Source organism: Canis lupus, chromosome 10 (genome assembly GCF_003254725.2).
Source record: "Canis lupus dingo isolate Sandy chromosome 10, ASM325472v2, whole genome shotgun sequence".
Classification (NCBI taxonomy): Eukaryota; Metazoa; Chordata; class Mammalia; order Carnivora; family Canidae; genus Canis; species Canis lupus.
Window position 1 is genome coordinate 22,983,368 of NC_064252.1, and position 26,705 is coordinate 23,010,072.

The 26,705-nt window shown below is 56.8% G+C and overlaps 1 protein-coding gene across 5 annotated transcripts in view; it reads left to right on the plus strand.

Moving 5' to 3' along the window:
- The window catches only part of SCUBE1 (signal peptide, CUB domain and EGF like domain containing 1), a 140,021-nt gene that overhangs the window by 45,079 nt on the left and 68,237 nt on the right, over nt 1-26,705 (plus strand). For all 5 annotated transcript variants that reach the window (XM_025457276.3, XM_025457285.3, XM_049115752.1 and 2 more), the window contains one exon: nt 5,005-5,139. In XM_025457276.3, the coding sequence (XP_025313061.1) occupies nt 5,005-5,139 (135 nt within the window). The remainder of the gene's footprint in view (nt 1-5,004; nt 5,140-26,705) is intronic.

The window sequence follows — 26,705 nt, forward strand, 5'->3', positions numbered from 1 at the left end:
TGACCAGCTGCCATTCAGCCTCTGCTGCCCTCCCCACACCCTTGCCTGCTGCCCCCACTCCAGCCTAAAAGAGTTAGGGGCTCTCCTAGTCCTCATAGCACAAAGATGTGTTTGTGTGTTAAAGAGGGGAGCACCTTCTCTGGTGGGGGGGCGCCGCTGCAGGCTGGGGCCTTCCAGAGAATGACCTGGCTGAACCAGGGTGCCTTGATAGAGGGCCACACAGCTCCCTCACAGAGCTGGGACTGGGGGGCTGGCTGCCACGATACATGCATCAGTTCTTCTTTTGCCAGTTAAGAGGGTTTCCCACCTGAGCCTAGAGCCTGCCCTCACACCCACAGAAACTCCTGTCTGCTCTGTAGCTACGTTCCTGTGCCCAGGAGCTTCCGTGTCTTCTGGGAACTTTCAGCTATGACCAGAAAAGAAGATGAAGGACCATGAGCTGCCAGCAGGATTCAGAGACCCCCGTATCCTACCTCGAGCCCACTGAGGGATCATGAAGCACAATTGGAAACAGGCTTGCTCAGGGTCCTCCCTGCACATGGGCTCAGCCTTTGCCAGAGGCCGTGGTGGTTGATGATGCTGTGGCTTCTTCCCCAAGGACTGTCCCTTCTGCCTGCAGTGCTGATGGGAACGGGAGCCAAGGGGACCCAGACAGAGCCAGGGTTTGTGAGAGCCCTTGGGGTCTCCTCAGCAGGGCATGTGAAGGCCGCCAAGCTTCTGGAACTCCTCTTCCACCCAAGGGGTCACAGGCTATCCCTCATCTGTGCCCTGCCATGCCCCTTCCCCAAGACTTTGTCTCTACAACACCTCTTCCTCTTCCGCCTCACGTCACAAATCCCTCTGCCTTCCTCGGCCCAGCTCTCCAGTGTTCTCTGCACTCAGAGCAGGTACAGCAGTGGCTTAGTGAACAGGGACTTACCCAGAGGTGTTCACTTTGGTGCCCTCTGCAGCTCCTGGGAGGTGTGGCACATAGTAGGTGCTCGGTGCCTTTAGAGGGAATGAATGAACAAAAACATTTTGGGTGAATTTCAAAGGCAAGGACTTCTGTCTGGAGGGAGGGGGAGGTGCACGTGTGCATATGAAGGCAAGTGTGGATAAGAGGGTGTGTTCAGAGGACAGCAGAGGTAAATGCAGCTACTGGAGAGGTGGCAGGCTGTGGACTTGAATGTGCCCCTTCTGTGTGACTGGAAGGAACCAGGACAGCTCTCTGCTCCAAGGGACTGGCATTGTAGGTAGTAAGCACCCCATCCCTAGCAGTTACAAGCACATATGTGCCATTCAGCTTATCCTGCCAACACTTGAGCACCTACCCAGTCTGCCCATCAGCTAGGTGCAGGCATATAAAGGATACTCTGCTCTCGCCTCAGCCCAGAGCAGACAGGATGATCAAGCCTGAGGTCCAGGGCAGAGCAAGCCTGGGCATAGAGGGTGAGCAAATTCCTCTGGGACCAGGAAGACTTCAGAGAGGGGGTGTTTTGGAGACACGAGCATGTAAGGTCAGGGGTGGTGTGTTAAGCAGAAATAGCCAGGGAACCTACTCTCATCACCATGACTGGGCTTGAAGCGTCTTTGTTGAGAGAAGCCAGATCACAGAAGAGCAGGAAAAAGCCTTTGGATCCAGACTCATCAGGCTTTGAATCACTCTTTTCCTGTTTTAAAGCATTAGGCATATCTCTTCCCCTCTCTGGGCCTCCGTTCTCTCATCTGAGAACCATGCCCTCAGTGTGGAGCTCTCGTGCAGATCTGTGAAGACAGACGCTGAGCACCTTGGCTGGCAGTGAGTAGTACTGTCATTTCTGTACAGGCTGCCACTTACGGAAGGCTGCTGGCCCTGCCCAGCCGACCCTGATGCCAATCTCTCGTGGGGGCGTGGGGAGACAGGACTCCCACACAGGGGCCTGTCAGTGTACAGAAGAGAAGGAAGAGGGCCGCGTGTGCCTCCAGCGCTCCAGGAGGGTTCCTGGAGGGCACAGTCTGCGGTTCCTCCTGCAGACACTGCCTGAGCGCCTGCCACAGGCCACAGGCCACAGCAGAGCCAGAAGTCAGGTTGCCTGACTCCCAGGTGTAGGCCCCCTCCTTGCCATGCGCTACCTCTCATAGCAGAGTCTTCTAAGTCCTGCGGGGGCCGAGGACCAATGTGTGCTGGGCTGCCCCCCTCAGGAGGGCTAGGGTGCTAAGTATTTCCCATAGTGCTGTGTCCAGGTGAACCCAGTCTGCCCTAGGCCAGTGGGTGGCCATCTCATGGACACAGCTCCTCCAGTGGGTCACTCTCCAGACTTCACCATGAGTGCCATTTGGAGGGCTGAGCCACAGGGTGGGGTGGGTACGAAGTGGGCCTCAGGCCCTTGATCTAGCCCCTAGAGAAGTTGCTAATGGCCACATGCTACCCAAAGAGCTTCTGAGACTGTGGTTTCCTGCCCAGCTTGAGGGAAGCCTGTGTTTGGACCGCAGTGGGAAAAGGGTGCAGAAGGGGCGGCCTCCTCTTCCCTCCTGCTTAATCTTGAGGCTTTGTCATTTGGGAGTGGGGAAAAGAAATGTTTACACGGCCTTGCATTTGTTTCAAATTATTCATCAGTGTTTGAGAGTCATTGTTCCCTGCTAGTGTAAACAGCGCTGTCCCAAGGCCCAGCCACTCTGCCAGCGCATTGAAGTTCTGTCGACGTGCAGCGTCAATGGCCCTCTGGTTCCTGGCTCTCAGTGGAGGGAGGAGATGGGCCAGGCCAGACGGGTGGCACCAGGGAGCTCATTCACGGTGGGGTGGAAGCAGAGTTTTCACCATGAATTCAGCATTCAAGGACCTCTATCTGCTTTGTTTTACCAACTGAACCTTTACTAGAGCTGGGGGGAAGCTGGGTCCAGAGCAAAGAATCTGAGAGCCATGGCAAGAACAGCAAAGACTGTGATTTGAGGGGGCCTGAACTGAGTCCCAGGAGGGGATCTCACTGTTACATGTGTGCCAGCACAAGTGCTTCTATGGGGTGTTACTGGGATAGAGATGGGACTGACCTCAGGTGTTCTGGGACATTCCCTGTGTTACCCATGGCAGCCTTTCTCTGACCTTGTGTTTGTTACATCTGGGGTTCACAGACACATTCCAGGTGACACGCAGCTCAAGCTCATGTTAAGAGGAGCTGGTTCTTCCTAGCATTAGTCTGAATGTGCTGGCTGGCTTGGCCAGCTTAGTGCTGGTGCAAAGGCATGTGCTCAGGAGGTGGACAGTAGGTTTAAGTCCTGCCTTTGCTCTGAGCAGCTATGTGACTCTGCTCAAGTTACTTTGGTTGTCTGTGTCTTGGTACCCTTGGTAAAATGAAGGCGTAACACAACCTGTCACTCAGGGTTGCTACAAGGATGGAGTGAGTTGGTATTTGTGCGCCCCATGCCTGACACATAATGAACACTCGAGGAATGTCAGCTTTGCGTTGTAATTGGTAGGGTGAGCAGGACTTGGTGCCTGGCTTAGAGCTGCTCATGGTCTAGTGCAGGCAGGGGACAGACCCCCAGATACCTACACTGCTGGGGTGGAGTGAAGGTGCCCCTGGCAAGGGTGACACTAGCACTGAGCCTTTAGGGAGCCATCACTAAGTAAGACTTTGTTGAGTGGAGAAAGGTTTTCGGAATAATCCCTCGCTGGCCTTCCCAGCTCCCCTGGGACCCCACTCTGTCTCTTCTCAGCAAGAGCCACCTTCCCCATTTTAGCTCTAACGGTTGGTGGCTATTAGAGTTCAGAGCTCTGCCTCCCTCCTGGCTGCCACACAGCTGACATTTGAGCTTGCTGGAGAATAATGGCCTGCCTCAGCATTGGCCTCAGAGGCAGTATGTGGTCTCTTGGGTGGTGAAGTGGCCTGTTGGCCCTAAGCCTCAGTGGGACCCGGGTGACACAGTTCCAGAGATGAGTCCTCTCCTGGTTCAGTGCAGGTCAGTCTGCCTGCTTCTTTACATTTTCACATCCTTTTGACTCTAGTAACTAAAAGATGGCTGTGTTGAAAAGAATGATATAAAAAGCTTATTGTCAAAGTGTGTGTATGTGTCTGTGTGTGTGTGTCTCTGTGTGTGTTGGAGGTCAGGGGATTGGCTGGAAGCAGCCAGTAGCTCACCTTGCCTTTGTGGTTTCATGTATTTGCCTATTAAAATGACAATACCGACAGGGCACATTAAGGTTTAAGAAGCCCTTCTTTAATTAAACAAACTGACAGCGTAGGGGGTTATGACTTTGGTAATTGAAACATGCTGTTCTGTTGAAGACCAGAACTCCATAAAGACTCTTTTCAACCCATAGCACCCTTTGTGCCAGCAGCCTCTGGTCAAAAATGAGTGTTGGCCCTGAGGTTGGTCTCTCCTAGAGAGTGGGAAAGACCACTTGGCGACTTTCTGCAGCTGTCTTGGCAGCCAGAGGTTAGGGCCTTTTAAAAACTTCCCCATTCTCTAGACTTTTGAAATCAATTTGCGAGGCAGAAGGCAGGCTGCCTTGTCCTCTAGCCTCTCCCTAGCCGCCAGGTCTTGTGTGACTGGTTATAAATCTGAGGTGTGATTGAAGAAAGAGAGGACATTAGAGTTTGGTTGGCGAGGTTCTGTGTGTTGGGGTTAGACAGTGCAGGTTGCACAATCTTCCTAGAGGGGAAGAGTCAAGCAGTAACAGTGAGATCACAGTTTAGGAGTCAGACCACCAGGTGGAACCTCAGACAGGTGACTTCACCCTTCTGGACCTCAGTTTCCTCATCTACAAAATGGGATAATGCCTGGATCTGATTCATAGGGTTCCTGTGAGGATTAAAGGAGTTAATACAGGTCAGGTACTTAGAGTAATGCGGGTCACACAGGGTATTAAGGGTCAGCTAACATTACACCCATCATAACTATCTACATGGAGTACTCCTGTAGTATGGCTCCATGCAGTGCCTTCTGTGCAGCCTGGGGAAGTTGAGCACATCCATGCCCTACCAGCTGATTGCACCCCACTTCTGGCACCAGGTGTGATTTCTCTCGTCCCCTTCTCTCCCCTTGCAGATGTGGACGAGTGTCAGGATAACAATGGTGGCTGCCAGCAGATCTGCGTCAATGCCATGGGCAGCTACGAGTGTCAGTGCCACAGTGGCTTTTTCCTCAGCGACAACCAGCATACCTGCATCCACCGCTCCAATGGTGAGTACTGCCTGCACTGATCGGGCACGCCCCACCCCAGAGACAGGCGGCCCCTGGAAACACCCTTCTCCACATCTGATTCCGGGGGCCTCGGGGTCCAGGCAGGGAATTTGGGTGGTGGCCTGAATGGTTGGTTTGTGCTCCTGGTGTTGGTTCTGCGTGGAATTCCTCACAGCTCCCGCCCACCACCCACTACACCGGGCCTGTCAGTGTTCCTGCTGTTTTTATGTGGGGGCAAGGTGGGGCCACAGATGGGTAGATGTGACCAGAGAAGCTGTTTTCCTTTCTGGGCTGAGGGCCGGCTGTGGCCAGGAAGAGTGGGGCCCCATCCTTCACAGGCCCATTCCCGAGGTGGACTGGAGGTCTGACCGGGCTGAGTGCCAAATTCTCAGTCTCTGCCTCTGCCCGGGGTATTCACTGGGTCACCGGATCACAGCCAGCAGAGGACCCTCGTGGTCAGGAGGCTGCTGGCCCTCTGGACGCTGGGTGGGACCACGGGCCAGCCTGGGGCGGCACAGAGGGAGGACTCCAGCCAGCTGGAGTGCTGGAGTAGCCTGGCGATAGCCCAGCAGGTGAAGGTCCCTGGCTTCAGAGGAGGGGTGGTCAGAGTTTGGGCCTAGGGCAGCAGGTCCCACATGCCAAGGAGAGAGGGGCTTCCAGGTAGAGGGAATGGCATTTGCAAAGACTTAAGAGGTATATCTTGCTTAAGATAATACAAGATCTGGAACCCCGAGGCAGGCTGTGTGCTACAGCAGAGTGAGCTAAAAGTGGAGAGTGGCGGTTTTATGTTATTAGTTTTTTAAATCAATACTGTTTAATGGAAGCAACTCGGCCAGAAATCTGTCACAGTATTTTGAGACCTATTTAAGCGAAAGTTGAATGAGAAAAAGAGTAGATGGAGAAGGAGGCCAGGATAGCCACGTGGCCCCAGTCTGAGTGCCGCCCCATCCAGACCGCCCCCCACAAGGAGGAGGTGCAGAAGGGACCTAGAGGGGCCCCTGGAAGGGCCTGGCCTGTGGTCTGTGGCACCAGCAGGAGACCAGGGAGTGGCTCACACTGAAAGGTGGAGACAAACCCCTGGGCTCCAGGGCAGCCTGACGGGTGGGACTCCAGCTGTGATGCTCCCTGTGGGGAAGCCCTACTACTCTGAACCTCTCGAGGTGGAGATGGGGTGCTGACCCGGCAGGGTCTTTGGAGGATGGGACAAGACCCTGGTTTGAAGTGTCCTGTATGCATTGGAGCTACAGAGGCTGCGAGGCGAGGCTTGAGGGCACTGGGTATGCTTTTTATTGGAAAGCAATCCCTGAGAAAGAAAAGAGGAGAACATGTAAAAGTACCAAGGCCAAGGTAGAGGAGCAGAACTGCTTTATTGGACGCCTTTCAGTGCTTGGTGCTGGTGTAGGCAGTTTCCTCAGAGACAAGACAGGCCTGGTAGTCCCCACACTACTGTGTCCCCAGAAGGACGTGAAGGCCAAGCTCTGTGCTGCCTGGGCATCACCGCAGCTGCATTGTGCAGACCTCCCCAGCAGCCCGGGCCCATGAGGTCTTCCGGCTGTGCAGCCATGGGGCCGTGGGGTCAGGCTGCCCAAGTTGAGGACCCGGCGCCCAAGTCAAGTTTTATAAGAAGCAGATTTATGGGGAAGTGAGTGAGTGGTGGTGGTAAGACGGTAAGACGGGGGTCCTGCTTTCATCAAGGAGGGGGTTTTACAGGGTGACTGCTCTGAGCAAGCTATAAAGTTCCCAAGGCCAGGGTGGCCTAAGCCTCTTTTCCAGCCAGGTTGTACGTCCTCTGTTCCTTTGAAGAATAGCTTTCCCACAAGCAGGGCTCCAGGGAAAGTCGTGAGGCCCCTGGTTGATTCAGAAAGCAGAATCAGCATGATATAAGATGCAAGACCACAGCTGTGTCCTGTTTGTAACCGGGGCCTGGTTTGGCATGGAGGCATTCATTAGGCGAAGGATGTCATAGAACGAACCTCAGCACCAGCCAGAAGAGTAGGGTCGAGGGGACCTGGTAATGTGGGGGGCAGCACTGGCCGTGGTGGGGTCATGTGCTTACGCTGAGTCAGACCCTCGCAGCGACCTGGGGAGGCGGGGATATTATGACCCCATGACAGGTGAGAAAGCCAAAGCAGTCAAGTTAGGAGCCTTACCTGACATCACACCATGGGGAAGTGGCAGCGTCAGGACTCCAGCCCAGGTCTTCAGCTGTGATGTGATGAGGCAGGTAAGGAAAGAAGTGGAGGAATAGAAATAGGCACAAGCCACACGTGAGCTGAAACCAGATGGCCCACAAGACCAGCCATGGGAACAGGTGGGGGAGCATGCCAGGCAGTACGTGTGCAAAGGCCCTGAGGTAGGGGTGGACCAGGCTCTGGTGGAAAGCCGAATGAAGGGTGGGGCAGTGGAGCACTGTGAGCCAGGGGGAGAGGAGCTCAGATGCAGGGAATCTGGCAGGGCCCAGGGCCAGGAGGCTGGTAGAGCGTAGGCAGGAGTTTGGATTTCATGCGCAGCCCTGGGAAGTGTGCTGGAGGGGAGAGTGAAGGACTTTGGGGCATCTCAGATACTTCAGAGGCTGGACGTCAAATTTATTGTGTGGTGGAGCCCTAAGCCCACATGCCTCACCCTCCCAAAGGCCCTGGATAGCCAGATCCTGCAGCCAGGAATTGAGGTTTAGCTGGAACACAGACTGGGGTCTCAACCCCAGTCCTTGCTAGCCAGCACCAACCTGCACAGAGGTTAACAAAGTCCCTTCTCTTACTAGGATTTTGTGTGAATCTCCCAATTTTTAAATCTGGACAATGAGTCAGTCTAAAAAAGCAGCAGACAGCTCTTAGCTCTTCTCCTCAGGGACAAGTGGTACACTTCCAGGGTTCCCAAAGGCTGTGTGGAAGGTCTGAAGGTCAGAAAATTGAAGATCTGAAGGTCAGGCCAAGTGCACAGTCCATCTGCTGACTGTTAACGCCCTTGGGTGGACGCAAGTTGCTTCCCTCCTGAGCCTCGATCAGTCGTGACAATTGTCCACCACAATTTTGTGTCAACTATCATAATGAACATTAGAGCTAAAAATCAGAGGGTGTCTGGGGTGCAGAGACCTGGCTTGTTTTGCACCTACATGTCCTCTGGTCCCTGTTGCTCCTGGGACCACCCATGAGTCCAGAGACATTTGGCATATGAGACTCCTTGTGTCACCCGACTCTTCCTAATACCTATTAGCTTCTCGGAGCCTCCCCTAAGCAGAGAGAAACGCATGAGGGCTGGTTCTTATTAGAGGGGCCTGGATGCAGGAGCAAGGTCAGCCAGGGTCAGCCTAGGCTCCTGGCCGAGAAGCCAGGCCATGGGACTCAGCCTGTCGGAGTGGCCCCCCTTCCCAGGGGCCAGTGCAAACCCTGGCCCAAGGCATGTGGATCTGGCCAGGCTGGGGTTGGGAGTCCATCTCCATCTCCACTGGCCACGTGGCCTCTGTGCAGCCACTCCTGCCTCTCTGAGACTCCTCTGTAAATTGGGAGCAGTGATCCCTCCCGTGCCAGTAAGGGATCCATTAGGGAAATGCTCTGAAGCAGTCAAGTGCAATGCCTGCCCTAGGGGTGGCCACTCACAGGCAGCTTCTTCGGTCTTTAGAACTCAGGCTTGGGATCCCTGGGTGGTGCAGCAGTTTAGCGCCTGCCTTTGGCCCAGGGCGCAATCCTGGAGACCTGGGATCGAATCCCACATCGGGCTCCCTGAATGGAGCCTGCTTCTCCCTCTGCCTATGTCTCTGCCTCTCTCTCTCTCTCTCTGTGTGTGACAATCATGAATAAATAAATAAAATCTTTAAAAAAATAAAAAATAAAAAATAATTTTAAAAAAGAACTCAGGCCTGATTTGGGGGATAGCAGTTCCTCTGTGCCAGCACTGGGCAGGAGGGGACACAGAGCTTTCGGAACCTGGGGCCCATCTCCTTCTCCTCGGCACTTCCAGGGGCTGGTTCTGGCACCATCACAGCTCACATTTGGGCCCCCTCAACCTCTGGCCCAGCAAGCGATAAAGGCCTGGGGACAACCAGCCAATCCAGGTGCCATGCCTGGGACCAACCAGACACCTGGCATGTGAACAAACGTGCCAGGTGTCCCCCTGGTCCCTAGAATCCCAGCGTAAGCAAAAGCAGGCATGATCCTCCATGAAGCTTTCACTCTAGAAAAAGGACTAAATGCTAGGTAAGGGCAGCCTGGATGGCTCAGTGGTTTAGCGCTGCCTTCGATCCCACCCTGGACTCATGGGATCGAGTCCCAAGTCAGGCTCCCTGCAGGGAGCCTGCTTCTCCCTCTGCCTGTGTCTCTGCCTCTCTCTCTGTCTCTCATGAATAAAAAAATTTTAAAAATCTTTTTAAAAAATGCTAGGCAAGGGTTGGAGTAGCTGTATAATAATGAGCTGAGAAAAAACACTCTGAACAGAAGGATCTGGAGTTCCAGGGGTCTAATGTTCTTGTCTGAACAGGGGAGGTGGTAATGAGAGTGGTTTTTCCATCAGCCTGGTGAAGGGTTGCCACCTTTGCCGGTGCCTGTCCTGTGCTGCCACAGTTGCTGATGGTGGTGGGTTCAAGATGTCTGTGCCCTTCTAAGCAGGATGCCGTCCTGCATGGCCGCACTCTGAAGCCTCACCAGACCTTCATGGTCTGACCCCTGGCAGTGGTGGTAGGCACCAAAGTGAAAAGAAATGTCACGTTATCCCCACAGTTGAAAGCAGCCACAGGCTTATGAAGGGACCTGAGGGGCCGCACATGTCAAGCCCACCCCAGAGGGCCCTTTGGCACCAAGGAGACATGTCATCTTAAGAGCACAGGTTCTGGGGCCCAGCTGCTTAGGCCAGAACCCCAGCTCCAACACTCATTATCCATGTGACCTTGAGCAAGTCACTTAATTCCTCTGGGCCTGCAGGGTCTATAAAATGGGGATAGTCAAGAGTACCTGCTCCCTAGAGTTGAAGAGATCTTGTAAAAATGATTCAGTACCCATGGGTTCTTATTATTTATGACAGATGAGGAAATAGGCCCAGAGAGGACAGGACCTTGCCCAGGGCCCCACAGTAAGCCAAAAGCAGACTCAGAACTGGGCAAGGCTCTGCTGGCATGTGCTGCGTACTGGCCGAGCTTCAGCTGAGGTGGGGGGGTGGGGAGACTGGGAGTCAATCCTCATCTTCAAGAAACTCCCCTCCCAGGGCTGAACAGCTGCACTTGGATTTATCCACGCTCAGCGTAGCACCTGTCAGTGCCTGGGGCCCGTCAGGTTGACAGGCTTCACTTGTTCACCTAGCACCAGCTCACCAGCACCCACCACTTGGCCCACCAAGGGCCACAGGGATCAGACAAGCCCCCTGTCCTGCTGTAGAGCTTTGACAGTGTGCCACCCCCCTGCTGGGCCCAGGCAGTCGGGAACCAAGGCATGAAGAAAACCAGATGTCTGTCACTCACGGTGCTTCCCAGGCCTGGGGTGCCCCATCCCACTGTCAACTGACTGTCCTCAGCAGGAGCACCCATCTAACTGCACAGCCTGGCCTCGCTGACTGCAGGGAGAGCTGTCAGGCCCTGCCTCCTCTGTGCTCCGGTCACTGCCCATCTCCCACCCCGTCTTGCGGCTGGCTGCAGAAAGCAGTTTTCTCCCTGGTGCCTGTGTCCCTGTAGCTCAGGAGCTCCATGTGGGCGGGGACCATGTTCTCTCCATCCCTGGGTCCGGTGCCAACGTTGGGCCCTTAGGACAGGACAAGGGGAGAAAGGGGAAGGATGCTCAGCTCCCCGTGCTCCCTGGGCCCAGGCCCTCTTCATCCTCGGGCCAGTGAATGGTGTGGTCTGGGCAGGTAGCAGGTGACAGAAACCCAGCAGTAGGGACCCAGTGGCTCTGGAGGCCGCCTGCGAGAGACCGGGCTGCTGCAGGGCTGAGCACACCCCGAAGCCCTGCTGTGCTGCCCCCTTTCCTGTGCTTGATGCACTGCAGCAGGCCACAGGGCAGCTGAGCATCTGTGTCCCCGGGGGGCCAGGCCCATGCAGAGCAAACGCCAGGCTGGCACGCTCCCAGCAGGACTCCCAGGTTTACCCGAGTGTGCTTAGCATTCCAGTTAATGCCCTTCTGAGCCTGTTCCAGTGCCCCGCTGGGAAACCTCAGTGCCCTCCCACCCACCATTCCCTGTGACACTTTCTCACAAAGCTCCAGACTTGGCATCAAGGGTAAACACTGGCTCCAGCACAAATCAGAGGTGGGACCCGGAAGAGGAAAGCTTGGCTTCCTTTACATTAAAAATGACGATGATAGTGGGAGCTGCCTTTACTGTGTGCCTACTGCGTCCCAGACGTTGATACCGAGCATAAGCACATAGTGTCCCCATTTTCCAGATTAAGAAACTGAGGCACGGTGAGGTCAGGGAACTTGGCCAAGGTCGCCCAGCCATCACTCTGACGGTCTGGCCCCAAAGCCCAGGCAGACTACATGGAGGGTTCTGACAAGGCTTGGAGCCCTTGGCTGGCCCGGGTAGGGGGAGACCCAGGGGAGGCCCTGAGGGATGGCAGAGACACCTCCGCAAATGGTGCCACCTGCAGGTTCCCCAAACGTGAGCATGCCCTTTGCCACGTGTGCCCTCATCGAGCGCCCAGAGCTTCCAAAACATTTTGTGGTGGAAATTTCCTGAAACGGCTCACCCACATCCGTCTTCTCTCCAGGGGAACAGCCTGAGTGGGCCTGGCCTCTCTTCTCTGCAGTTCCCGAGACCTTCATGAACCTGAGTTGCCAACACAGCTACTCCCCTCGGGCCCAGGGAGGATGCTTGTTAGCGCCTGTTAGTTACTCAGTGTCCCCAGACACCAGTCGCCTGGGCTGAAAATAGCTCTTCTCTCTTGTCCTGGCGGCTGCCAGCCATTCTGTATGTGGCCTCACGGCAGGCCTCACTGGGAGGACCGCAGCGGGGGTTCTACGCACACACACAGGCAGGAGACTTGGGGCTATGCTCCAGCTGTTTGCCTTAGGAGAACCTTCTCACCCGTTTCAGAGTTTGCAGCGCTGCCCTGGATGATCGCGTTATGCAGAGACGGCCTCTATTAAGTTTAATTATTTTTGTTAGAATGCAACATGAAATACTATTAGAATCTCATTTTATCTGTGAATTTGTGAGGGTAAATACCTGAGTGTAACTGGAGGCAAAACAATAGGATTTGTTTTAGCTTTTTATTTTGAAATAATCATGGATTCAGACGAAAATGCAAAAATAGTAGAGAGGGGCCCCATAAACACTTCACCCAGTCTCCCTTCAACACCGTCTTACGTCACTAAAGAACAGTATCAACCCCGGGAAGTGGACACCCATACCGTGCATGCAAGTGCTTCTGTGCCTTTCTAGATGGGGGTCCATGTAACCGCCTCAGCAATCAGGAACTTGCGTTGTAGGGGTGCCTGCTGGCTCAGTCACATGTGAAGCATGTGCCTCTTGATTTCAGGGTCATGAGTTCGTGCCCCACACTGGGTATAGAGATTCGTTAAATAAATACATTAATCTTAAAAAAGAAAGAGAGAGAGAGAGAAAGAAAAGAAGGAAAGGAAAGGAAAAAGGGAAGGCAAGGGAAGGGAAAAGGGAGGGGAAGGGAAGGGAAGGGAAGAAGAATTCACATTGCCATAATAATCGGATAGCTGGGACAGCCCCAGTGGCTTAGCAGTTTAGCGCCGCCTTTGGCTCAGGGCATGATCCTGGAGATCCAGGACCAAGTCCCACGTCGGGCTTTTACTCCCTGCGTAGAGCCTGCTTCTCCCTCTGCCTGTGTCTCTGCCTCTCTCTGTGTCTGTCATAAATTTAAAATTTTTTAAATAAAAAAAAAAAATTTTAAATAATCAGATAGCTGAACCCTCTGCCAGGCACATGGCAGGCACTCTGCCTCTTTGCTGGGGGGCTCTATGAGTCCACGTCTAACCCACGTACTTCGAGGGTGGAAGGAGGCACAGTTAATGGTGACAGGGCAGCAGGTATAAACTGGGGATGTCCTGGGCAAACCAAAGCATAAGATCGCCCTAGTATTAACCTCATTTAACCCCTCGAGCCTTTCAAGGAAGGTACCAGATGTACCCAGAGTCATGTGGCTCGGTGGTGAGCTGGCACCCAGGCTGTGTGGCTTCAGATCCTGACCACCTCCTGTGGCTGCCTCCGGCTGTTTAAAGGAACCCCAATGATCACATGGTTCACCTCTTCTTTGGTTAAGCATGAAATTGGGATTCTAAAGAGAGGGATGTCCCTGCCTGCGGTGCTCACCAGCCGAAACTAGGGTTGTGATCCAGGCCTGCACCCTGGGTGCAGCACGGCGTGCACGGTGGCCAGCGTAGGCCCTGAGCGGCAGCGCTCGGCCTGTGGCCTGTTCGGCTCCCGAGGGAACTTCGTTCTGGCTGGGGGCTGGGAGCCTGGGGGGTGGGGCGGGGGAGGAAGCCCCTGAGAGCAGGTGGCCCCTGACCAGCCACCAGTGGAGAGTGAGTGGGTAGGCAGCAGGCACAGGGGCTCGAGGGGGCGGCAGTGGGGGTCACGGAGGGAGGGAAGGGATGAGAGGCCGCTGGGACCGTCCAGGTCCAGGCCGGGGTTGAAAGTAATGGATCAGAAGCAGCCAACCTTGAAAAAACTCGAGGTGGGCCGTGGAGCCCGGCGGAAACCCGAGAGAGGTGCAGGACAGGAACGAGGGCCCGCCTTCCTGGGCCTGAGTTCTGGAATAGTCCGGAGGGGATAGGGCCCTCAAACACCACTGGCGCCATCCGACTGAGCCTGCAAGGGTGGGCTCCAGTGTCTGTGCTGGTGCCAGGTCATGTTTGTGCCATGCAGGGAAAGGGGCACCACCTGGGCCCCTCCCCATACCTGATGCGTCTCCTACGTGGTTGTCTTTTATTTTGTTTCCCACCTCGCCCAGACCCTGGGTCTCCAGCTGTGCCCCCCCATCCCTCTTCTCTCCCCCACGCGTCATCCAGCTGCCCTTGGCCACTGGCCCTCACGCAGGCTGGCCTGGCCTCCCCTCTGGCCAGGCGTCCTCTGACGTCGAAGATTTCAGCTCTGTCTGGGTGGTCAGGAGAGTCAGCCCCCAGCAGCCATTGTCGCCTGCTGGGGAGACTACATCCCGGACCCGGAAACCAGACCCGAAGTGGGCACAGGTGAGAGGGTCAAGACCCAGGGCACCCTATCAGTCCTGGGGGTCGGGGATGTCACGGAGTACCTAGGGGTGGACATGGAGAGAAAGCAATATTCTGGCAAGTGGCCCGGGCAGCCATCAGGATCTGGTACTTACACGAGGGCAGTGGGGTGGAGGAGGGTGGCTGAGGGGAAGGAGACAGAAGGGTAGCCCAGAGGAAGGAGACAGAGGGTGGCTGAGGGAAAGGTGACAGGAGGGTGGATGAGGGGAAGGTGACAAGAAGATGAAGGAAGGGAATGTGACAGGAGGGTGGATGAGGGAAGGTGACAGGAGGATGAGGGGAAGGGGCAGGAGGGTGGCTGAGGGGAAGGTGACAGGAGGATGAGGGGAAGGGGCAGGAGGGTGGCTGAGGGGAAGGTGACAGGAGGATGAAGGAAAGGGGCAGGAGGGTGGCTAAGGGGAAGGTGACAGGAGAATGAGGGGAAGGGGCAGGATGATGAGGGGAAGGGGCAGGAGGGTGGCCAAGGGAAGGTGAGAGGCAGGGCAGGCAGGACTTTGTGCAGAGCCCGCCTGCCCCCAGTTTGCCCTGCGGAGAGGCCTGTCGCCGCACCACTGGCTCCGGCAAGGTGGGGCCTCGTACTTCCTAACCTAAGGGGCCCTGGAGTGGAGCCTGGAGGCTGCAAGTGCAGGTCATGCTCAGCACTGTCACTCGGGCGCTGTTTCACAGGTGTGCAGGAAAGGCTTGTGCGAAGCGCAGGTGCTCCCCACCCAGCTCCCCATCACCTGGTCAACTGACGCAGGCCTGTCCATCCCTCCCCCCGGGCAGGGGGACCTGAGTAAATCGCTGAGAGTTGACCCGGCGTGAGGAAAGCTCAGAAGTCTGGGGCTCCGTCAGGGTTTAGGGGCTTGGGATAGTTGGCTGGAGTGTGTGCTCCGTGGGCCATGCTCAGAAGCCCCACGTTTGAGCCAGGGGGCACGGACATGAAGGCACACCCTGTGGGCAGGGGTGGCAGCGTGTGCAGGGCTGTGGCAGGGGCCCTGGGGCTGGAGACCGCACTCTGGGTCAGCAGAGAAGACTGCCTGCTTGCGGAGTGCTGCGCCTCAGCCCGGTCCCTCCAGCCAGCACGCAGACTCCTGGGAGGGCGGCGTGGCGCCCCGCAGGACCCACCTGTCCAGTCGCCACAGCAAGAAGCCTCCAAGGGGGCCAGGCACGCCTTGTGTCAGGCCCTGAGCTCACTGCTCAAGCCCGCACCACCTAGCAACTGACCGCGGGGCCCCTGGGAGGGCCGCCGGGCAATCTCGGGTTGGGCCAGAGCAGAGGGCCACCGGGACCCGGAGCAGCCTCCGAGGGCACCACCCTCTGGCTGTTCCAGTGCCCTTCGTTCTGGACCCTCCTTCAGTGCTCCTCAGGGCTGGTCCTTGACCCTCCTCTGGACCCCGTCTTCCACCCTGCCCCCCATCTCTCTTGCCTTGGCCTTGGCCTTGGCCGGTGGGCAGATTACTCTCCACCCCCCTCCCAGCCAGCAGGTGCCCTTCCTTGCTGGGCTCATCCCCGGCCAGTGCTGCCCAGCTCACCCTCCCCGGCACTCTGATGCTGGCGACCACCCTGGGAGGTACTCTGCATGAGCACCGTCATCCCCACTGCTGGGGGAATACTGGGCCGCCCTGTAGGACAGGACTTAGGACAGGCGGGCCTAGGGGAGAGTTTCTAACGCTCCATTTCTCTTCTCCTGCTCCATCCGCCTCCGGATCCCAGTAAAGGAGCCTATGAACCGATGGAGGGTCCCTCACAAACGACCCCAGCTCAGCATCCTCTGAGCTCACTCCCAAGCTGTGATTCCCGCATCCGGGCATCCGGGCCAGGCCTTGACCCGAGGCTCCCACAGGGCTTTCCGTCATCGGCTCTGGGGGCTGGGCCCTGTGTGTTGGGGGGGGCGGGGTTTGGGGGGCTGGGAACTTTTCCGTTTTAAAGGAGGGGAAATGGCATGGCCGCCCTGGAGACTCCCACCCCGGCCTCAGGGATACCCCTTTGGCTGTTCCCTGGGGTGGACCTGCCAGGCTAGAGGCAGGGCGGGACAGGGCAGGGGGCTGGGGTGGTGCACAGGTTCTCCTCGGTCCCCGCCTGCTGCGGACCAGGTGGGCAGGAGAATAAACAGCTCTCGCATTTAGGGGGAAGATTTATGGCGCTGCTGGGGAAGGCCTGTCCCGGCCCCGTGCAGTCCGGAACGGCCCTTGAGGCGGGGACAATAAATCCAGCCCATTATTTTTTATGAGCCTCCCACCCCATAAACAACTCCTTTGGCTGGTGAGCCCAGCTTCACGCCCTCTCCTGGCCTGGCCTCCAGCCAGCCCCGGCCAGGCACCAGCACCCCAGCACTGACTGTGCAGCGGCAGGCTGCAGTCCCTGTTGGGCCGCGCGGAGGGGACAGTGCAGGGCACGCAGGGGACACCAGGCCGAGAGGTAGCTGGCCCTGACCCTGGCTCCCTTCTCAGCCAAAAATCCTGCAGCCTCAGTTTCTTGTCTGTAAAGTGGGGCAAACATGAGTATTCATAAAAGGATCGTTAATGAGGACTGCTGCAGACACCTAGTGTCCCCTGATGGAGTGTGCCGACCTGGGATCGGTAGCACCGTCAGCAGTCACCGGGCACTGTGCCTGTGCTCTGACAGGGGCAGTCAGACCCTGAGAACAACCTTGTGCTGTGCAGCTCTTACTGCCCTCACTTTGCAGTGAGAAAATGGGCACTGAGCAGCAAAGATTATTTGTCCATAGTAAGGGGCATAGTCAGGATTTGAACCCAAGTCTGACCGACTCCTAAGAGCAAAGATACTGCAAGAACAAGCAGGTGGAGGGTGGCACTGGGGGTTGCCCACAGCCCACAGCCCCTGATGGCACAGGTTCCCACCTCCCCAGTCTCCACCCGGGGCCAGGCTTCACCCTGGTGCTGCGTCAGTGGAGCCGCTGACCCCCGAGTCTCCCTGCCCACTTGGCCTTCTGACAGCGGCTGGGGCCACGGTTCCATCTGATCCCCCAGCAGTGTCGTTCCCCACTCAGGACCTGCCCAAGGCTCCTCTGCTCACTGAATGCACCAGAACCTCTCCCCGCACTGCCTTCCAAACCCTCCACACCCTCCCCAGTACCACCCGGGAACTGGAACCAGGGAGTCCTGTTACGTGTGCCCTTTACCCATTACAGGGCTCAGACTGTGCTGTTTCTTCTGCCTCCAGTGCTACTCCCCAGCCCCGCACTTCCTCAAGAACTCATCATCCTTCAAAACCCAGCCCGCTTTCACCTCCTCCACGAGGCCATCTCTGACTCTTGGCAGCCTGTTGGTGTGTGCCACAAGGTTCCGAGCGGCTCAGCCCTCTCTCTCGGGCCACCAGTGTGCGGGCTCCTCAAAAGGACGCAAACGCATTTCTTACACGTAATACATGGCAGGAAGCAGAGGAGACATGGCCGAGGGGCAGTGAAACGGGATGGGAGTCATCTCATGGGGGAGACAGATGTCTGAATTGTGTGTGACGTCAGTGTCACAGAGCCCTTCTGGGTCCCTCCTGTGAGCAGCACCCACAGCACCCCGTGAGGACTTGCCCCAGGCGTGGGCCTCGGATGTGGTTTGGTGGACTCCTGGCCACGTTCAACTTGTAGTCCGCGGGGGCCTCTCAAGCAGGATAGGCCAAGTTTGCCCAAAGTTCAGAGACTCCCCTGTGCAGCCACTGCCCCCCTGCCTCTGCCTGAGCTGATTGCTCTTCAGGGCACCTCTCCTCCCTGCCGCCCCAACGCTGTCCTCCTGTTCCCAGGGCCCCATCACAGTGGCGGAGCCCGCGTGCACCCATGCGTTTGTTTACCCGGTGAAGCCACAGCTTGGCCGGCTGCTCCAGTTGGAATAAATAGTGAGAATGTACAGAAGTTCCCACAGGTTGTAGCTGCCCTTGCTACGAGCTCACGGGAAGGGGAGAAGTACTCAACATTTATTGAGTTCCTTCTACAGAGGAAGCCAAGCCCTTTATGCCCTTTGCTTTTCAGAGGACACTTGGCAGTAATAGCTGTCCCTGCGGGGCACAAAGGAGGGGACAGAGGTGCAGGGAGGGGCAGCAGCGCCCCTGGTTTGGGGTGGGAGTCAGACAGAGCCCCAGTGTCTACGGCTCTTGAGCCCCTGCTCTTCTCCACTGCACTGTGGTGGGCAATGGAGGGGAGGCACCAGCAGTGGTGCTAGGGAGCTGCGGTGTCCTTAGAGGATCTCCTGCTAGCTATCCCCGAGTTCTTCCTGGCTCCTCCTCCCAGGTGCTCGAGGGCTGCTGTGGGACCACTCCTGCACCTATGTTCCCTCTAGTCACCTCTCAGGAGAGGGAAGTGATTGGTTCCCTGGCCACGGTCAGGCCATGGTCTAGGGCCTGCATGAGCGGACTGCTGCCCATGGCTTCCTTTAGGATCCCCGTGGAGGGAGGGTTGTGGATGCTGGATAGAGAACACCGTTTATATTTGGATTTCAGATAAACATGAATGCTTTTTTAGTGTAAGTATGCCCTATGCAATATTTGGGACTACTTACACTCGGAAGTATTTGTTACTTATCTAAAATCCAGATTTAACCAGGCATCTGATGTGTTTGTGGGGTACATGTGTAAACCTGGCAGCCCTGGGAGGGGAAGCAGCCTCCAGCCTCCCCAGCCTGAAAGGTCTGCAGGTCCCAGAGCGCTGGACCTCAGCGGGGCTTGGATGTGGTCATGGCGACGCCTAGTGGCCCACAGGGGAACTTCAGGGGGTTGAAAGGGGAGGGAGGGGTACCTGGGAGGTGACCCAGGGGCCAGGGTCAAGAGGGGATGGGAGCTGCCAAGTCAGCCTGTGAGCAGGGGAGGCCGGTAGCCTTCACTGAGCCCCTGAGTCCTGAGCACTTCACAGAGCAGGAAGCCAAGCAGGCTCCAGGGCCACACACCTGAGAATGGGCCAGAATGGGGAGGCATGAGGCAGAGCTGGGGATCTAGGCCCACCCCACCTTGGTGATGCCACCTTCCCGTGGTGCTCTGCAGCTCTGCACACGTTTGCCCACGCAGGTCTGCACAGACTGCCACGTGGTCCTCACAGCTGTTAGGCTGCCTCCCATTTCACAGATGCAGCTTTCCAGGTGGGGGTGAGGGGGAAGAAAAGCTGGTGTCATCTGGGATGCCAGGAGCCAGCCAGGGTCTCTAAAGGCAATTCTGCTATCTGTCCACATGTCCATGTACACAGTGCCTGCCACCCAGTGAGCAGCTGTGGCAGTGGACTTGGTGTCACCCTCACACAGGTGGCACTATGCAAAGGCTTACAGAATGTGTGAGTGCCTTAGAGGCTGGTTGATAGCCCCAAACAAGCAGTGCCTCGTGAGCAGCCTCCTGGTGTGGCAGGAAGAACGCTGCACTTGAGAGCTGGGGCGTCAGGAGCCTCAGGGGACTGAGAGTTGAAAGGTTCTGTGTGGATACCGCTGACTGCATGAGCCAGGGCTGGTCACCGTCCCATAGGCTTCAGCCTTCTCAACAGAAAAGGAGAGCCTTCGTCTAGATGGTCTCCAAGGTCTCTTCCAGTTCTAGCTTTCCAGGAACCCAGTGCATTCTGGCTGTTTGCTTGCATGTAATTCAAAGCAGGACAGCTTCATTTCATCACCGTGCCCCTTGTCTGTGAGCAACGTGCTTGGAACCCACCCCCCTGCAGGTGCAAGTTGGACACCTAGCAGGGACTGCATTGTGGTTGGCCCCTGGGAGCACAGAGGTGGTGCAAGGCTCAGACAAGAAGCAGACTGGTCCTGTAGGAAGGCCTGGTAGAAAGAAGACCCTACCTGAATATTTGTTATAGAGACAGCAAGAGGACAAGGACAAAATGAACGTGGACAGTGTTAGGAGTCAAATCACAGGAGGGTAGGACTTTCGAGGCTGGACCAGTTGGGTGGCAAGCACCAGAAGGGCCACTGGGCTTGAAGCAGGGTGGTGGTAGGAGGGCAGAAGGGTCGGGCCTGGGATGATGGGGGCAGGGGAGCAGTGGAGGAGGATCAAGCTGACAAGGGCAGTGAGACATGGATAAGGAAGAAGAAGGGAGCAGAGTCCCCTGAGGGCCCCCAAGACAGCACAGGGAACCCCAGGGGCAGTCGGTAGACTGTGAGGTGAGCATTTGATCAAGGAGCTAGGACCCCTTCAGCCTGCTGGTGAGTTGCCAAAGGGAATCGGTCCCTGCTCCACCACGGGTTGGGAGATCTGTCTGTGAGCCTCAGCATCATCACCTGTCAGGTGGGCTCTTGGACTGTGGAAGATAGGCAGTTAGGGACATTTCCAAGGAGCCTGGCATAGGGCCCGGCCCCAGGAGCTCTGTTAAACGGAAGCCCACAGTCTTTATTACTCCCACTCCCCTGGTGGGGCTGGCCCTAGGGATGCAGCCTGCAGAGGGCTGGATTCATGGTCTGCCAGGGATCTAGTCTGGGGCAGCCAGCTACTGGCGCCTCGGCCAGGCCTGGCATTGCCCAGGAGGATGTAATTTTGGGGTCAGAAGGTGGGAGGGAGAGCCCTGTGTCCTTGCTCAAGCCCGGACCTTGTAATGAGAGGCTCCTGGAGCACCATCCAGGCGCAGATATTGTTGGAGTGTAATTAGGGGATCAAGGCAGATCCAGGCAGGTGGGTTGTGCAGGATCAGAGCTGGCAGTGCAATTGCAGGCCACAGCCAGGTCTGGGCCTGCAGACAGATGCACTCTGTTGCCTGAGTGTTGGCCCCTGTTCCAGTACAGAATCAAAAGCCCAGAGTGGCCAAGCCCAGGCCCCTCACCAGCACAGAACATTTCTCAGGCCTTCACTCCAGGGTAGGCCCTGTACAGAGCACCAGGGTAAAGAGGTGACTTAGGCTCAGGCCCTGCCTCCTCAAAGAGCCCCTGGTCTGGTGGGGGAAGCCTAGCAGACCCAGCAGTTACAGTCAGTGTGGTGGGTGTTCTGAGAGAGGGTAGTGCAAGGGCTTTGGAGGCCCAGGCCTATCCCCTAATGCAACCTAGGGCCTGGGGAGGAGGATGGAAATAAGGAAGGCTTCCCAGAAGAGGTGGCACCCAAACACAGTCTTAAGTAACTAGTTGGAGGTGCCATTTAAAGGAAGAGGGAGTGTGTCCCAGGCAGAGGGAACCAAGGTGAAAAGGGAGGGCAGGATATGCAGGCTGACAGAGTGTCCCTGTGACCTCAGGCAGTGGCAGGCCATGCGAGGTCGGGAGGACTGTAAGCGCCATACTGAACTTTCAGCCTAATCCTTTGAACACTGGGTTTGGGGAAGGGGGGAGTCATTGATGAGTTTTTCAGCAGTGGGAAGATGCAATCAGATTTATGCTCTAGAAAGTTTCCTCTGCAGCTGACAAAGGGCAGGTCTAGAGTCAGATGGAACAGGTTCAAGGTTGGCCTCTCACATCTTACTGAAGTGACCGTGGGCAAATTGCTTAAGCTCTCTGAACTTTAAATGAGGATAAAGCTACGTGCCTTGCCGACTGACATTATAAAGACCTGGAGTCTTGTCTCTGTCTCTGTGCCAGGCCTAGGGCCGGGCCCTGGGGAGTCGGGAATGAACAGGCTGTGCTCAGGCAGGGGGTCTGAGGGGCACGGAGATTGGAGGGAGGGTCGGGGCGGGAAACAGCTTCCTGGAGCAGCTGGCATTCGAGATGACTTGGAGAGACAGGTCGTGGACATGTGGACGTAGGTAGGGGGACAGGAGCTGGGTCATTCCGGTGCCCCAGATCACCATGGGGGAAAGTTGAGGAACAGAAGGGGATGAGCCTGGGCTTCCCTGCCCTAGACACGGCTCTCCGTCGTCGCCTCCTGGAAGTCCCCTGGGAGCACAGGTTCACGGAACCCCAGGATTGCCCGTCCCGTCCCACATCCCTTGGGCAAGTCACCAAACCTTTTTCTTCACCCTGTGTTCTCCTCACTTGCAAAGTGCGGCTCACAGTGTCTGCTCTGCTTAGTGCCCGCGAGGCTTACAGGAGACTGTTCGCGTGAAGTGCGAAGGGACAGTAGCTGCGATTGACATGGGCCCGCAGCAAGTTTCTGCTGGGGGTGGGGGGGCCTAGATCCGGCCCTTCACCTGAGCTCACCTGAGCTGCAAGCTCTCGGTGTCTCTAGGAGTGGCAAGAACACCTCCGGGCATGAGACAGCTCAGCCCCTGGGCCTTGGCTGTCCTCGTAATCCCGCCGAGTGGGCCTGTCCCTGCCACTGCTCCCCGCCCCCCCGCCCGCAGGACCTTTCACTGTCCCCTCCATCCCCCCACGAAGCATGTGGGGGCCCGTGTTTGGTTTTGCCTGCCTCGCTTGGATGGCTTGCCAAGTCTGGGCTGAGGAAGGCAGCAGCCTCTTCCTGCCGCCCCTGAGGCTCCAGCCTCTTTCTGGGCTCCGTAATTTTCTATTGATGAGGTTGGGGGGGGGGGGATCCTTCCTGCTGAGGTGGGGGGAAGGGCGGAGCAGAGTAAGTGTTCTTTTCTCCCTGCTCTGTCAGTTCCCAGCTTGCCTTCCTTTCCCGTGTGTTTAAGAGACACGGATGCGGAAAATGATGTTATTGATGAAGTCGCCATAGCAACGACCCTTGGGAGGCACACATTCCAGCTTTGTTATCCTGGGCCGGGCTGAGGAGAAAGGGCCAGCTCCTAAGTACAAACAGATTGGGCCCACCTCCCCCTACCCTGCTTTAGATGCATCCGTGAACTTTGCTTTGCCAAAGATGCAAGGTGCACACTGCTTGGGGGCAGGCGCTCTCTCTCACGGAGTCTCCAGAAATGATAAAAAGCCTTTGGGAAAAGTAAGCCCTGCTGGGGCAGGGCTGCGGGGACCTGTGCGGGTGCCCAGAGTAGGCAAGAATCGAGGGAGGGACCCATCGCCAGGAAGCACTGGGCATTCGAGAGCAGAAGGCAGGCGGGGACCCTAGCCCTGTTTCCCAGGTGTGGTGTGGCCCTGGCACATCTTTCCCCACCCGGGTCCAGCCTCCACTTGCTTGCCTGTTGAAATGGATACCCACTTTGCAGGCTTGTGATGAGGGTTAAGTTAGATGAAAGGGTTGTCAGAGCCCAAGTTCCTACACCACATGTTCTGGAAAACTCAGAAAGGGGCTCCTGATTGTGTCCCAAACCCAGCCCTCCTTCCTCGCAGCCTCTGCCCTCCTCCAGGCTCCTTTGTCCCTTTCAGGGTGACGGCAGCAGCCTCCCACGTGCTTCTGGCCTATAGCCTTGCTGCTGCAGCTTGCCTTGAGGGCAGCATCCAGAGATCTTTCTGTCACATAAGCGCACGGCCGCCCTATTTACAACCTTTCTGTGGCTGCCCTGGCCCGGGATGTAATCCCTTGAGCTCTTACCCGTACCCTTAGGCTCACTGGCCCAGAGAAGGGGAGGGCACACTGAGTGAGCCCCTGAGAGGCAGGACCCGTGACTCGCCACCTTAACACGGGTGGAGACTAAGGCTCAGAGGGAAGTGATGGCCCAAAGTCACATGGCAAGTGGCAGAGTCTGAAACTGGACCCAGTGACACGGCAGTGGAGCATCTGTCTCCTCATCGCTCCCTGCCCCATCCCGGGCACAAGGAGACACTCGGTCCGAGTTTGCAGAACATAATTGGATTTGGATGGGTTAGATCAAATTAGATTCGACCTGGCGAGCAGCCTGGCCTGATGCACCAGGCCTCTGAAGACCAGGATTTCTGGAAATGACTCTGAAATTCGATCCTATTTCCCTTCTAGGCAAGGAGGTACACAGGGCTCTCTATTGAACTTGGCGCTGCATGGTTAGTTACTCCCCGTATCAGGCTGGGAGCTCGGCCTTCTAGGGTGGAGCCCAGGGGCATTCCCCTGGAGCAGAAGTGCTTGGTACCCAGCACCTCACATGCCTCGGAGTTCACCTGTTCAAATTCACACACCCTCGGCAGTAGCTGTGCTGGTAACACTACCTGTTAGCTCAGGACGGCCCCCCCTGGGAGAGGACAGAGGAAGTGCCCTCCCCTCGGTCCCTGGGGCTGAGGCAGAGGAAGCCACACCTGACTCCAGCTAGTGGAGCTAGTTTCCTGCCCCTGCCCAGGCCCACACCGCCTCAGTCCCTGAGCTGCCACAGCAGCTGAGGTGAGGAGCTGATGTAGGTCATCCTCGGGTAGGGCTGTGTTAAGGCAGAGGAAGGAGGCTGTCTCACGAGTGACTGCAGGACTTCTCAGAGCCTTTAATGTGTGCTGTGGAGTTCCTGAGGGGCTGGTTCATAGAACACACCACTGCACGTGCCACACAGTGCTCTCCGGATCCTCTGTGAGGTGCTCTGAAATCCGACAGCCTTCGTCTCTCTCCTCTTCCTCCCTCTTTCTCTCCCTCTTTTGCTCTCCCTGTATTTCTTTCAGCCCCTGTGCTGGGCACTGAGGACACAAACAAGGATAAAGAAGTCCCTTTAAGGTCCCCACAGGGGCAGGAGAGGGTGACTTAGCAACGATGTACATGTAGCACAGGCAGAAGGAGGCAAGAACTCGGCCTGTGCCACACACATCACTTAATTCTCACATTTGAATTTCACGGCCACCCTTGAAGGTAAAGGTTATGACAACCCATTTCCCAGCTAAGAAAACAGAGACCTGGAGAAGAAGGTGTCCAACCAGAGGCCCAGGTACAATATAGGTGGGTTCCAACCACAGCCCCTCTTGGGAGTGGCACACTCTTCCTTGGGGTGCCTTGATGGTGGTGAGCACTGGGGCAGGCCACCCTGTAGGCCTGGGAGCTAGCCTTCCCCTCTGGAGGCTCTGCATTCATGGCCCTGGTAAGATTGGCTGAGCGTCTGCTGTGTGCAGCCAGGGCCCTAGGCACCAGGGCATAGCAGCGAGTGAGACACCTTCCCTGCCTGTGAGAGCCCTGGCTAGTGGGAGAGGTACCCACAGTAGGCGTGTACAGGGGAACTACGGAGTGGCCCCTGCCTCCCACCCCACCTGCATTTTGCCAATGGAAGGAAGAGACAGAGAGCCAGGAGACCTGGTCTGCGGGGTCAGACCTGGAGCTGCCCTGGAAGAATAAAGGCATTAGGCAGCTGGCAAGGGCAGCCCAGAGGAAGCGTGTTGGTGGAGGAGGCTCTGCTCAGTACTGCCTGGGGAGGTTGGTCTCAGGCTGGCCCCTTGCTCAGCTGAGAGCCTGCGACCTTTCTGAGTTGTCGTGGTGGGTGTGAGCCAGGCCTCCAGAGGCCGCAGTGGTGCCTCCAGCCGGTGGGAAGGCCGGCAAGGCTGCTGGGGGGGGGACAGGATGCAGAGGACAAGCAGGTGCAGGGTGGGAGGGCCAGGCTGCTCGGGGGATCCTCGCACTGTTCCCAAAGGCTAAAGGGGTGACACAGGCAGAGTGGAGGCTTCGTGCGAGCCTGATGGCTCTGTAGGTGAGCTGAGGCTCCACCCGCGTGCTCAGTGGCAGCTGGTGCAGGGTCAGAGAAGCCAGGGGTTATGTGCTTTGTTCAGGGGCTGCCCACACAGCTTCGTGGGGGAGGAAGCATCTGAAGTGGCCTCGAATTTTAATAGGTTCTTAATTCTGAAGGTAATTACTAGTAACAGGTACCACTTAACTACCCTAACTCTGGGCCAGATTCCTAGTTCTCTTCACTCCAGGAGGTGCTTGCTGCCAGTCAGCCTTCGGGGCCCTGCAAATGTAGCACAGTGACCCCAAGGTGAGAGAGAGAGGCTGGGAGCCCAGCAGCCTGCGCTGTAGTCCTGCCATGTGATCTGAGATAGACACATCCCATCTTGGGGCCTCATTTTCCCCATCTGCAAGATAGATGGAAAGATGGACTGCAGGGACCGGTCCAGCCCTGACGATCTGTGGCTCTGCCAGCCAGAACACACATCTTCTCGTGGCCTGCAGCAGCCAGTGTGCCCTGGAGCGAAGGGGTAGGGAATGCAGCTACTGTCTCTGTAGCCGGTGAGGAGCTGAATTACAGGTGCAGAGCAAACTATGACTCTGCCCCCCACCCCCCCAGCTGGGTTAGATGGATTAGAACCATCTTCAGGATGGTTGCTAACATGATGGTGACGCCCTGATGGCCACCATCTCAGTGAGGAGGTGCCTCCAGAAGCCCTCAGGCTGAGAGAACTCCAGTCTCACATGCAGCTGGCTCTTGGTGGCTGCCCTCAGCTGCTTGCTCCATATCAGCCTGTTTCCCAGCGTGGTGGCTCCTTGGGTATCCCAGACCCTCACGGAGGAGGGCAAATTATTCTACTTCCCCTCCCTTCACTATGGGGACATGGAGGATCCCTTCCCAGGTGGAACCCATCTGGACAGGGAGATGACTGAGAGGCTCAGAGCTCAGTCTGCCCTCAGGGGCTGGGCAGAGAGTCATACAAAGACCAGAGAGGAGAAATGTGGCCACAATATCAGTGCTGCGAGTGAGGGGAGCACAGGCATCCAGAAGGCCGTTGACTGGCCTAGGGGCCAAGGAAGGCTTCCTGGAGGAAGGACACAGGGGCATTCGGC